Source organism: Furipterus horrens, unplaced genomic scaffold (genome assembly GCF_987537825.1).
Source record: "Furipterus horrens unplaced genomic scaffold, mFurHor1.1.pri manual_scaffold_7, whole genome shotgun sequence".
Lineage (NCBI taxonomy): Eukaryota > Metazoa > Chordata > Mammalia > Chiroptera > Furipteridae > Furipterus > Furipterus horrens.
Window position 1 is genome coordinate 88,488,689 of NW_028327177.1, and position 14,115 is coordinate 88,502,803.

General features: G+C 38.1%; 1 protein-coding gene across 8 annotated transcripts in view; it reads left to right on the forward strand.

The window, feature by feature from the left end:
- CADPS (calcium dependent secretion activator) overlaps nucleotides 1–14,115 on the forward strand; it is a 527,617-nt gene that overhangs the window by 385,108 nt on the left and 128,394 nt on the right. For all 8 annotated transcript variants that reach the window (XM_090283896.1, XM_090283897.1, XM_090283900.1 and 5 more), the window contains exons 12-13: nucleotides 3,564–3,700; nucleotides 7,227–7,414. In XM_090283896.1, coding sequence (XP_090140022.1) covers nucleotides 3,564–3,700; nucleotides 7,227–7,414 — 325 coding nt within the window. The remainder of the gene's footprint in view (nucleotides 1–3,563; nucleotides 3,701–7,226; nucleotides 7,415–14,115) is intronic.

Sequence of the window (14,115 nt, forward strand, 5' to 3'; positions counted from 1 at the left end):
AGAACATTAAACAAACTGGCTTTGAGAGCACTAAGAAGCCTGTGTATTCACTCATAGGGACAGTTGACTGTGCACTTACCTTGTGACAAGCGCCTAGGTGGTTTAGTGCTACTTCTCATCAGATCCTCTCAACAGCCCTCTGAGGGTAGACTCAAACACTAGTCTCAGCTTACAATGAAGAAAATGAGACTCAGAAATACTAATCAACCTGCCTCACATCACATACCTAGTAAAGGAAGAGTTAGCCTCAAAGTCAGTCTTTGTGATCCCCTAAGCCCACCCACTTAACCACTTATTATTTTAGCTCCAATAAACTTGTTCCCATTGAATTTAGTATATCAACCTTCCACAAAATGAAGAAATAGAAAATACTTGTTGAAGAAGTGGATTTATTTATTTTGATAAAATAAATTTATTATATTAACACATATGTACCAGGTACTATTCTAGGTTCTGGAAATATCGTAGAGAGCAACAACAACAGCAAAAAACATCCCTGCTCAAATGCAGCTTAAAAATCAGATATCTTCCACTGACACCTTAAAATACCATTCCCAGTCTCCACTTCTCTTTCTTTTTCTGAATACAATAAACTCGATGAAACTCTCAAAGATGCCAGTGAGAGCCAGCCACCCTTTTTTAAGCACTCTTGAGTTGTTGGAAGCATTAAGCTAAGGAGCCTGATTCTGAGTAAATCATGATTTTGTGTAAACAAAATCCAGGGGCTGCTCCTTTTACTTGCTAGAAAGTCCTACTGCATGAACTTTCATCCCACACATATAGAAGGTGTGCAAGTGTTCTAAAGGATGATCAAATGAAAGTGACAGCAGAAAGGGTACTGAAAGTTCAGCTCATTTTACACACAAGAAAACTGAGGCTCAGAGAGATAACAACTCAGCTAGCATCCTACAGTTATTTTGAGACACAACTCAAACTAGAATCCAAACCTCCAAATCCATTCCAGTCTCATCCAACATGTGGACCCAGAGAGAGAGAAAAGGAAGATGGAGAAATGAATCTGTATGTCAATGGGGTTACTTTCTCAAAAGGAAAACAAGCTAAAGCCTATTTTTCAGCAAGTTGGCTTTGAAGCATAAGTAAAACCAAAATTGTTCTTTAGATGTACTCTAAGCCAAGAACTGGCAGGGTGAAGATGTATTGTGATGAACTGGGGAGGCGGGGAGTGGATCTGAATTCAGGTCTGAGAAGGAGCCAAGTGTTTTTTTCAGATCTGTTTCCTGAGTGGGCAGCACGCAAAATATTTCATCGCAAAGTTTTCAAGAGGTTTGACACAAAAAGGAAGAGTAAGAGACTTGAAACATGTGCCATATTTTTAACAGCTACAAAAGAGCCCCCTTCTCTTTGAGCTAAATGACCGATGGCACTGTCATAACTGAAGAGCAGTAAAATAGCAGAGTCAAACTGGCAAAGAAAGGGCCCAGCCCATTCATCAGCCTGCAGCCTCTTCTGAGAAATCCAAGAACAAGGAGCTGGTGCTAGCCAAATACCTCATCTATCTGTTCAGTTGGGGAGACACGGTGTGGGGGATGCCACAGGATGAGCAATTCCTGTACCCCACTGTTAGTTTTTCCTGAATTAAATTGACCTGGGACTGACAGAAGGCAGGTGAGAGGCAGAATCTGTCCTGAGGGACACAGAGATGCCACCTGGATTGCAAGACTGCCATTTGCTTGGGGGACCTGAAGTAGGAGCAGCTTTAAGACACTTCTCCTGAGCTTCTCTTGAGCCACAGGAGTCTCTCTCTCTCTCTCTCTCTCTCTCTCTCTCTCTCTCTCTCTCTCTCTCTCTCTCTCTCTCTCTCTCACACACACACACACACACACACACACACACACGCTAGCTTTTTCCCCCCACCACCAACTTCACGGTCACCTCTCTTACCAACCTCCAGAGTCAAAGGAGAAATGTAGCTTTGAGACCAAACAATCAAACAAAAGAATCCTCATAAATAAAGCATCTAACCTCAAACTGAAAGCACTTCCTTGAATACAAATCTGAGGCAAATAACACAGCAAAGTGCATTCTTTCAGATTCTCTAATATAATTTCTGCACATGTGTTATCCCTTCGGAAAGCTTGCATTTTACTATCCAAATGAAACTATTTGGCTATCAAAATACTCATTCTTCAACTTGCCTTCTGGAAACCATTGCATCTGTGTGTCTTGTGCATAAACAAAACATCCTGTTCAAACACTGACCACTTGCTGCTTCTATGAAAAATGACTAAAGATTTGAAAATTCTAACAATAAGAGGGCATAAATCTAACATACCATACATTTACATTTAAATGATGTACAAAATCAATAATGTGAGGAAAAAAATTATCATCTTTAGGTCACACAGCTACCATCACCCAATTTTCCATCCATTCCCCAAGCATGGGAGGGAAGGAGTAAAGTGCCTAGGATGGAGGCCACCTATGAAAATATCATCTAAACACCCTCTCAACTCAAAAACTGATTTCCCTGTGTCCTTACAGCGTTTCTGATCCCTGGCAGGTCCCCGTCTTCCAGGAGAATATTGCATGCAAGGGAATGAATAAATTCTTATTTGATTTGATATAAGATTCTTTTTCTTCATAGTCTGCATATCAAGACAGTGAACATATATGAGGTGGAGTGAGCCAACTCTTTTAATGTCTAGAACCCTCATTCCTACCTCTTAAGGATTTGTTTGAAATCTTTGAGTTATTTTGCTGATTGAGTATAGAGTATTTTAGTTACACATATTGAGATTAATTAGTTAGCCCTTAGGAGGTTTTGCTTACAGCCTTCACCCTGTAAGGAAAAGTGTTAATACATTGAGATTATTAATTCCCAATAAATGGCAGCTCATAGCCCTTGCTGAGTAAATTTGTTTGTCTCTTTCATGAGCTTTGCTAACTGAGTAAGTACACAAGAAGGCAATGTCCTCAACTATCACAAACTAAATTCCCACTTAACTTATTCACCGGGTTTCAATGAAAATCTTTTGTTTTGTTTTGTTTTGTTTTTTAAATTTTGGAGGGTGGGGACCCAAACCTTTTGTGAAACCAAATTGGCAATGGAGCCTTGGAAGGGGTGGATACAAATATTGTCACTTTGCTAAAAATCAGCTTAACCTTTTTCCAGGTAATCTCAATAATTGTAGAGAAATTGCTCTAGACATAACCACTGGAATGGCAGAATCTATTAAAAACCTAAAAAGCTAAATATGCTTTTATAAGCAAAGATCCGATCTGCTTTCAGTGTTTGGTGAAATGCAGGCGAACTCATGGTTGTGTGCTTAGTTTTTAAAGAACGGCATAAAGGCACTGGAGTTGTGATCATTTGATAAACATGTTGATGCCAATATATTGTTGCCTAAATGCAATAAACTCACCAGTAAGTGATGCAAGTTGACAATGGGAGGTAAAAAAAATAACTTAGGGATGTTGGTGGGAAGCAATGGGAAAGAGCTACTGTTCATAATGCCTAGTGAATTCCTGTGCATTTGAAATGTCGAAGAAAATGTGATGTGTTTCTCTAAATTGTGTCTCTCTCTATATGTATAAATGAACAGACGCAGATAGAGCTCAAAAGCATGGCATGGATGAATTTATCTCGTCCAACCCCTGTAACTTTGACCACGCTTCCCTCTTTGAGATGGTGCAACGCCTTACTTTGGATCACAGACTTAATGATTCCTATTCTTGCCTGGCAAGTATATTCTTTGGTCTACAGCAATTTAAACATGATAACATTTTTAAAAACATTTCTAACCTTGATGTTAGAAGTTCTTTTCTCCATTACCTAGTCCCTTTAATAATTATAAATGTGTTCTTGATTTCCTGAGTTGAGATATTTTTCCTTCCCAAAGAGAGAAGACAGGCAGGAGGAAGTTATCGGTTCAGAGAATCCAATTCCCCAGCCTCCCTATTAGAGCTTCCCCCTTTTCAGCTGCTACATGAGAAATATTCCCAAGAGGGTAATTGAGCTTGGCATCTGCTTGCGGAGAACTTGTAAAAATTGACTCGGTTTCTTAGACTTTACAATCTCCCTCCCTACCCTTCCCATATGATAAGACCCTGTGTTCCTATCTCAGAAATTAATGTGTTCTTTTCATTTATTTTTAGAAGATTAAAATGATTTGTAAATAAACTCCACTCCACTTTTTATAAGATAAACTGGTTTGTTTATTTGGGTAGCTTCATTTTCTTAATAGTATTTAAAGCATTTTCACCCTTTGGGAGAATTTATATGGCACTTTAGGCATTTGGAAGTCCAGCTCTTCAGCAAGATCACATTTTTTGCAATCCTGTTTTAAGCTTAGATTTAATTCATTTAAATTCAAGGGACCACTATTATGTCTTTACTAGATTTCTGAAAAAACATTTGGGGCTTTATACTATCAAAATAAGAAGCCTTAAAAAAGGCCCAATTTATTTTCTTCTTCAAACCATATATTACTTCATTTTTGAAGGTAAATATTATTAATCCCACTTTATAGATGGAAAAGGTGAGGGGAAATGATTAAATGACTTTATACAGAAGTGTCATCCCTGCTCATAAAATTAATATGTCTGCACATTATTAATATGATCTACTTAACTAAGGTTAACATATTATTGATACTAATATAAATACAATTAAAATTTTTTTCTAAGTGACATGGCTATATCCTAAATCTATTTCAACTAATTTTTATTTTAAATTCCTTCTTTTTTATGTACCAGAAACCAAAGTATTAAAAAATAATAGATAAAATAGTCTTAAAATCAAAGCAGGATTATATGGAATAATTTAATAATCTGCATCTCATAAGAGATTCATTGATTATCTCAGGTTTGGAATCACTTTACCAGAAGAATCTGAACTTTGCCAATTTGGAAAGGAACTCATCTCTCTGACTTTAAAAAAAAAAAGAAGGAAAAAAAAAACTTACCTTGCATTGCAAGGCAATTTTTCTCGAATTGTTTCCTACAATTATGTGATTATTTGTGTAATTATAAATTGCATAAATGAAGCTTGTAAGAATGTGAATCTGAACTTAACTCATTCCTTTTTTATGTATAATTTCTATTCTCTTAAAAAAATTTTAAGGTGTATTATTTTCAGGATGTTTTCTACATCATTTTTTAAAACAATTATATTCTTCACTGGAAAATTCATCACTCAGGAGACTTAATTTTCTAAAAAAAAAAAAAGAAATAAAATGTTGGGGTTGTGTCCTATTAGTCATATGTAGGCTTTAAAATGCTGCAAAATCCAAAATTAATTATGAATAACATAAAATAGTTTTCTGCTCCATTTGTATACCTATTTCTGTTAATCATCATCCCAAAGTTTCAGAAAATAACAGCAATTAAAAGGCCTTATCTCCTGCCACTATATATTCCATATTCTCATTATTATGATCTTTTTTTTTTCAGTTAGTTTTGGAGACCGACCAGCAGGGATACATAAATTTTTCTGTGTCTTCGACTGAGTTCCTAATTGATATTTCTTCAACTCTTTTCAAAGCAGCTATTTTGGCATCTACAAAAGACTTGGTGTCATCTGAGTCGTAGAAAATATATTTTAATCTTTCACAGCAATGTTGTTTCTAAGATTTAGCATTTGGGGTAGCAGATGGAGTGGCAAAGAAGTTGCCTATAGGGGCAGCCCACTGCCTCGACTACTCTCCCGCCCTCTGCAGTAACTTATAATTTGAAATAGGAAAGATGCCGTCTTTCGTTGGATGCATTGCTGAGCTGCATGTTGTCAATCGAAGATTCTCCAAATCATTGATACATGACTAGAGGGTTGCAGAGGCCTTCATCGCTGCAGTTCTGTGGCCTCTACCTGCCCCCCAGTCACTTCCTCTATTTATGTTTTCTCTCCCTGCAAAGAAGCAGTATTCAAAAGGTGACTCAGAGAAGACCCTCAGAGTAAAATTAAATTTATATGTAAAACAATCCCAAAATCCATGCTTACAAAGTACCACCTAAATTGGTTTATGTCTTGCTTCAGAAAGGTACTGAAACCAAAAGAAATCAGTTATATGATTTCAGGCTTGGCCAAGGGTGGCCTTGAATGGCAATTCATTTGACCTTTCTGAGCATCTGTTTAAGTGCATATGGAGGCAGAAATTTCTATCCCATGGTGCCTCCCAGTCTGCTCAGAATCCGAGATTCTGTCCAGGTTCTCTTTAATGGCAGAGTTTCATCTGGTCCTGCAGCAAGCAAATAAATAAGAAGAAAACAAATAATTGCTAGAGGGGAATAAAAAAATAAAGCACTAAAACAGAGCACAGAAGCTCCTCTCAGTTTAATTAAACTATATCTGACTCACAACTTGAAAACTTAGTATGTTTTTCTCATTGGAAAATTATGTTATTGTCTCCATTATAAATTTCTTTCAATTACAGTTTATATTCAATATTATTTTGTATTAGTTTCAGATGTACAGCATAGTGGTTAGACACTCATGTCTTTACAGAGTGGTCTCCCCAACCCTGATAATTTAAGTACCCACCTAGCACCATACATAGTAATTACAATATTATTGATAATATTACTCCCAAATGTTTGCTTCCATAGTGAAAGGATTTATGAAGTCCTTCTGTAACATAGTATTTCTTAACGCTCAAGGGTACGAAGAAAGAGAAGACTTGGAGTAAGACAGAGCTGGGTTTGAGTCCTGCTTCTGTTTTATATTTTTTCTGAGTCACTTAATAGCCCTGATTTCCATTTCCTTACCTATGAAATTACTTCACAAAGTTGCTGTGGAGCTCAACTAAAAGTTCTTTGTCAAGTATAAAGCACTATACCAATTTAAGGCATTAATGTTATTATTTTTTCTTATCAGTAATGAAGACTTTCCCCTGTGCCCACTCCAACACTCTTAAGGTGTACAGTTCAGTGTTAGAAAAGTGGGGGGAACTCTTTCTGGAATCATGCTTTCTGCTAATCCAGAATCAAGCACTTACAGCTCTGGGATTCTAGGGAAATTCCATGTCCTCCCTGAGCACAATTTTCCCATCCATCAAACAAGGATAATAGCACCTACCTCATGGGGCTGTTAGGAGAGTTAACATCAAGTAGCACACACCATATGTTTAGCACAGTGGCTGGTACTTAATAAGCAATCTTTTGGGTTAGCTCTGGTTATGTTTTACCCCATTCTCAATTCACCCCCAGTTCTTGCAGTCCTCCAGATAAAATCAACCTGTATTTAAAAGAAAGTCTCTCTATTCCCCAAACAGGGTTGGTTCAGTCCTGGCCAGGTGTTTGTACTGGATGAGTATTGCGCTCGAAACGGAGTCAGAGGGTGTCACCGACATCTCTGCTACCTCAGAGACTTGCTTGAACGGGCGGAAAATGGCGCCATGATCGACCCCACCCTCCTTCACTACAGCTTTGCCTTCTGTGCGTCCCATGTCCACGGGAACAGGTAAGCACCCATCCCGAGGTACTCTTCAAAATAATTTCTTTATGGTTCATGTCTGGTCCAGATTTTAGGGTCACCTCTAACTCTCTATTCCTGTTCCCTCAGTAGTACATACACACACAGACACACACATACATGCACACACATGCACACACACGCACACACACACAGGTCACACAAACAGAAAGAAAATGAAGGTCTAACATAGTTTATTCTCCTTTCAAGAGACTCAAAGGGAATGGCAAATGGGACTTTCAGAGTGGCCTTTGAAATTAGAACAATCTAGTTTTAAATCATGGCTTCTCCACTTGCTAGCAATAACCCTGATGGTAATTAAACCTTCTGTGCCGGTTTTCTTATCTGTAAGCAGGGATGATAAGTGTCCTAATCAAGTTGTTGAGAGGATGCAAGTGGATATAAAGGGCTCAGCACAATGCCTGGGACATGGCAAGAGCTTAATAAATGTTCACCTTTGTTGTTATTATTATTCTTTCCATAGATAGTTAATGATTACCAACTGAGTTTTAGGCACTCTGGTATACATTCCTCATACATGGTGAACAGAAACTGAACACCAAACAAGGGCAGAGGTATGTACAGATTGGTGATTTGAAAAAAAAAGAATAAAACTCCACGATAGCATTTAATAAAGGAACACGACTCAGTTCGGGTGACAGGTCAGCAAGGCTTCCCTGAGGAAGTGAGGCTGGCGCTGAGAACTAGAGCAAGTGAAGGAGCTGAGTGACTCCAGGCAAAAGGAGCAGCATGTACACATTCCCTGCAAAGGGAGGAAGCCAAGTCCATTTCAAGAGCTAAAACAAACTAGGTGAAGCTGAAAGGCAAAGATAATCATAACACTTCTGGTTTAACTGTAGAGCTGGGAAGAACTTCAGAGATCATAGTGTAATCAACTCGCTCATTTTCTAGGTTTTATAGACAAGACCAGACACCAGTTCTCCTAACTCTGTACTAAGTACTCTCTTCCTTTAGACATTGCCCAGCTCCTGGAGGAAAAGATTCAAATTCTGAATAATGTAAAATAGCAAATAATTTAAGAGCATTACCATTTGGCTCTGAAGACATGGAATAAATTTCAACACTGCCACAGCCAGTTTACTACCCCAATGTATGTAGCCTCACATCGCTGTGAAGACAAGCCTACATTGCCGCAGAGCACCCCCATCCAATAGCCAGGGAAGGCACACCCAGGGAAAAGTAGGTGGCTTCAGAAACCCAGCTCGTAATGAGAAAGTTGCTGCTCTGGGGAAATTCATGTGTGAGAGAATGCAGAGCTGACTGCATTTATTTTAAATCTGAACTGTGTCAGCCATCTTCATCTTTGCAAGCTATACAGCTCTGAAGTGTCTGTGTGATTTGTTCTGTGCTTTTCCTTTCTCTAGTAGTGGTAGAGTTTGTGAAATGCCACTTTCACATTTAGAGCTAGATAACAATAGCATTGTAGGTTTGAATAAGTAAACGGAATAGGGTTCTCATAACCTTCCATTATTATCAGGTTCACTAGCCCAGTACATGACCTTTTATTTGCACAAAAGATATTCATGAAAACTCTGATACCTGAGAAGTATCTGTACATAATCCTGCTTTTTATAAATATGTACACTTCGATGACTTTCTCCTACAGCCTCTTGGACTGAGTTCTTTAAAGAGGGAGAGAGAAGTTGCATTATATTCTCTGGGTTGTCACACTGTATTCTACATATGTTACTGAACAAGAAAGTGTTATAAAATAATGAAGTGTTTTTGTAAACTCCCTAGTAAACATCATCATGAATTATGATACACATTGTCTGGGTTTCATATTGTAAGACTGCCACTTGATTCACAGTTAGGTTTATACATCTTGTCATGGAAACAGTTTTGGGTTTCTTATTTTCTTTTCAGTTCTGATTTTCCTTATGCAAGTTTGCATTTTTTTTTTTTGCTTATTATTTTAGTTTGAATTCGTTTTCTCTTGCTGTTTGATGCATCCTTTTTTTTTTATTTCTTTTGTCTGTGCATGTGTGTGTGCTCTTGATTCTCCCATGGCTGGCCACACTCTGTGCATGCCCCATGCCACCACCCCCTCTCCAAAGTCAACAAATGCATGTGTACCTTGGTGGGCTGCCACCAAATACAGACCCTGAAGGGAGCAAAATTCCCTCCCCATCTGAACCAGAGGCTAAAAAAGATACAAAAAAGGAATCTAAAAGAAGAAAAGATTTCAAAACTCAGGCAAATCCAGAGCCCAAAAGGTAAGAAGTTACATGTGTATTGGCTTGTGTTTTGCAATGTCCGTGACCTTCCACTTTCCCCTCATCCATGCCACAACCTCTGCCTTAGCAAACAGCAAGCTTTTTGTATCCCTGAGGTCTCTGTTTCTTTACGGTTTTCAAAAGTGCACTTTAAAATAATCTTAGCAATGGGTAAAAATACCATGTATTAGTACTGAATTCGAGTCAGGTGCTTTGTGACTCTTAAAACATGGTCTTATTTTTAAACTTTAATTGAGAAAAATATAAATGGAATCATGAGTCAGATTGATATTTTTAGTGGCATCTGGTTAGGGGCCCAGTGGCATCTAGTTAGGGGCCTAGTACCTTACCAGGTCATTCATAATAAGCAGCCTGTGCTTTGTAATTTTGAAATTATGTTTCAGGAGCAAATACAATGTTTTGATATAAGGTGGGTCTATACAGTTATAGCAACTCTAATGTTTTTAGGAAACCCTCCTCAGTTCCATATTTACCTCATGGAAGAGTTGATTTTCAAATAATAATTTATAATAAAAGCACAAATAAAGTCCATCACTAAATTAATGACTCTTAATAGAATCACTTACATAATAAGCTCACCATGAAGGCACTTTTAACTTCTAAAATTAGTTATCTTCCCTTCTTTCCTATGACCTTTAGGGATACTTTTTGTGTGAATTGATAAAATGGCAAATTGTTGGCTTTTCCCCCTTATAAACTAGGCTTACCATTATTTTCTGTGTTATCCATGTGTCCTTCACCTTCCCTACCCTCACTCTAAATTAACACTGATGCTTTCAAATTTCTCTGTTGTAGTTTTGGAACTGATGTTATGACCCTGGTTGGCAGTGCCAAGCCACACAAGCTTCATAAACAGATATGCTTTATGCTTCAGTATGAATTTATTCACTGGAATACTTCTAAAATATATATAGTTCACATCCAGGGAGACAGAATGATAATGCCAACTTTCACCTCATGTGGCAAGCTGTCAGTGGGTGTATGCAGGGACAATAGTAAAGGTCAAAGAAAGCCCTCCTTTCATGTGAACACCCATCCTCTGAACTTGCAGCATGTAAGGATGGTGGTGAAGTAGAGTTTATGCATGCTTCCTTGTGAAGGTCAGAACGCAAGGCAACAGTAGCTTGCAGCCAGTAAGAAAGTGGCTTGAGAATGTTGCAGGTGCCTGAAGGAAGACCGGCTGCTGTCCAAGGTGCTGCTTTTGGAGTGTTCAGTATTGAAACAGACCAGAGCAAACGGTCACACTTGATGGAGCCTGACCTAGTCCCTGTGCCATAAAAAAAACTATCCCTAAGGATCTTGAATGGTACTTTGAGAGGCTTATGTGTGTTCCAGGGTATATGTTCGCATACCTTTTTAATGAAGAAGAAAGAATAATATTAAGTATTAGTTGTGTTGAATTCTGCAGTTTACAAAGCACTTTTATATATTCTATCTCGTTTGCTGTAACATTTTCAATTCAGCTATTTTTACATTCATTTTGTAGATGATTAAACTGAATGTCTGTATGCTGAAGTGACAAACCTAGATATTCTGAGTCCAAAACTCTTTTTCTTTGCATATATCAGCACTGTACATAGATCCTAAAGATTTGAATATTAGAGCCTGTTCTGTGTAAATCCAGGATTATTGTACCTCCTTTCTGTGCCTTAGTTTTTTCATCTGAAAAATGAGCACATAGAACCACAGTATCAGTAATACCCTGTCAACTTCTAACATCATTTCCTATGGGTTAAAATAGCAAATGAAGTAGTAGTACATTGTCAGATTTCATTAATAAAGTTTAAATAAAATAAGGACAGTTGCTGTCATTTAATAAGCACTTCCCACATGCCAGGCACTGTGTGAAGTGCTGTTTACATATATTATGTCTTATCCTTACTACATTCCCCTAAGTATTACTATTATCTTCATCTAACAGATAAGGAGTTTGTGGCTCAGTTCAATCACTTACATTATAGCAAATGAGTGTGTGAACCAAATGCAAATGGATATGCTGACTTTGAGCTTGCATTTGTAGCCTCTCTGCCTGCCTAGCATTAACACTTATATACAGTGTGTGATGACAAATTCAGCCATTTTATATGAGTTTAAACATTCCAGGTGAGATATGAATCAATTAAAGGGTTTTCCATTTTTGTCCTAAAAATTTCCAAAATCAATTTGGCCTTCCTGATGATGTTGGCCTGGTAGATAAAGCCAGAATGCACTTGAACTTTTATATTACCTAAAGATGCATCTTCTTTAAACAAGATCAACAGCCTTCGGTGTTGGCAAAATCATTTTCCTAACCTCTTTCACCAGGATGAACCCTATTTTTTCATAAAGATGTTATCTATTCTTTGACCCAGATTAAGAAGAAATTAATGAGTCATTGACACAAATGGCCCTTTAACTGGATTTAACTGAACAGTAGAGCTCATTTGTATTGCCACCTCATGACCAGCTTCAGATTAGATAACAAGTTTCATTTTACCTAATTAATTATCAACTGTTTATTTACTAATAACTCAGCAGCCCCAAAGGTGGAGGCAGAGCTCTGCCCTGCTGCAGCTGAAAACCATTAGTGAGTGCTCTGGTGCTGATGAGCAAGTTTCTCCCATCTTCCTGGAAGCCTGTGTCACATCTCTGTGAAAAACCATGGCTATGTGATTCACAAACATTTTTTCCAAAGGAGATATGTCTAGTCAATCCAAAAGGTGTTTTCTCTTCATTGTTTCATTCACTAGAAGATGTTGAACTGTCCATGTGTTTGACATCTTTTAGAATGGTTGTTCTTGACTAAGGGCGATTTTTTCTCTCGGGAAATTTGACAATGTCTGGAGACATGTTTTATTATTACACTGGAGAAGGTAAAGGCCAAGGATGTTCCTAAATAACCTACAATGAACAAGACAGACCCCCACCCCCCGCAAACAAAGCCCCTCAAAACAAACTCCCAGGTAATGGGTTGAAATTTCTCCTTTTCACACAGATTTGCTCTGTGTGTAGAGGCATAAGAGTTGACACCACTGATTTTCAACTTGTGCAATTGTTCTCACACTCCAGTCTCCATATAAATCACATGGAGAGTACTAGGTCCCATCCTAAAAGAATTTGATTCAGCAAGTCTTAGATGGAGCTGAGCCCCTGCACTTTTAATCAGTTCCTTCCAAGTAATTCTAAGGCATTTGGTCTTCAGAGCCTTCTGATTTAAGGCCTTGATTGTCAAACTTCACTACACATTGAATGACTTGGGGAGCCTAAAAATGCTGACACATTAGCCTCACCTGCAGAGCTTCTGATTTGACTAATCTGGAATATGGCCTAAACATCATGTTTTTTAAATCTCCTCAAGTGACTCCCATAGGTAACAACATTTAAGAACCATTGATTGAGGGAACATTAGTTTGGGCCAGCTCTTTAAAACTAAACCCATTTTCCCCAAGAGGGAAAAGGAAAATGTACGTTCAGCTACTTGGTGATCAATCATAAAATACACAGATGTACATTGCTGTATCTTCTAATTTTTAAATCAGCTCCTACGGTTGCAGTACTTAATTTCCACCATAATATTTTTAGTATTCTTTCTTGATGACATTTAGATTAGCATCACTTTGGTCACTGTCCCACAGTGACAAGGCAATCAAACAGCTCCAATGATTGCAAGTTGCGTCAATGTTCCTTGGATCCCTTTAATATTGGGTTGGGAAATTTTTCTCATTTACATTATTATTTAACATTTCTTGAATGCCAGTGCTGCTCTTCACATATGGCCTATGTAGAAAGTACATTGTATCAGCAATTAACAAATCTATAATGCCAACCGCCCCAATCCAAAGTAAGCTATGTAGATTAATGACTCTGCAAGCAGATGTAAGAGGGCAGGAGTCCTAAAAATCTCTGAAAATGCATCCAAGGATTCTTCTCGAAGATGTATTTGGATCCAGGGTGCTGTTTGTCTGCAGAAACCATGTGATCCTTGTGGGTTAGATTTGAGTGATAGAACAATCAGATGGAACTCACTTTTCTCCTGTTATTCCACCAGGGTCCCTAAGTCATCAAGTGATTCCATCTACCAAGTTGCTCAAGACAGAACCCCAGGACCTGTCCTCTCCTTCTCACTTAGAACATCATAAGGATTTAGTTATTTGCCCTTTCAATGCCCTTAGGTATCTCTCAAATCCATTTGTTTCTCCATCTCTTCAATGCCACTACTAGAGTTCAGGTCCTCATCTACTCTTTCCTGGACCATAGCAATTGCCTTGTTAACTGTGTTCTTGCCTCCAATGTTGGTTCCTCACTCCAAGTTCCTGTCACATAATGGTTTCTTTTATTTCTTTCTTGTGAATGCCTACCTGGGAGTAAATGAAAAAATTTTGCATATTTTTATTTTTCCTTTTACTCTAATCTCACCTTTCTCCCCTTCTTCTGTTCTTTCCTCCCCCTGCT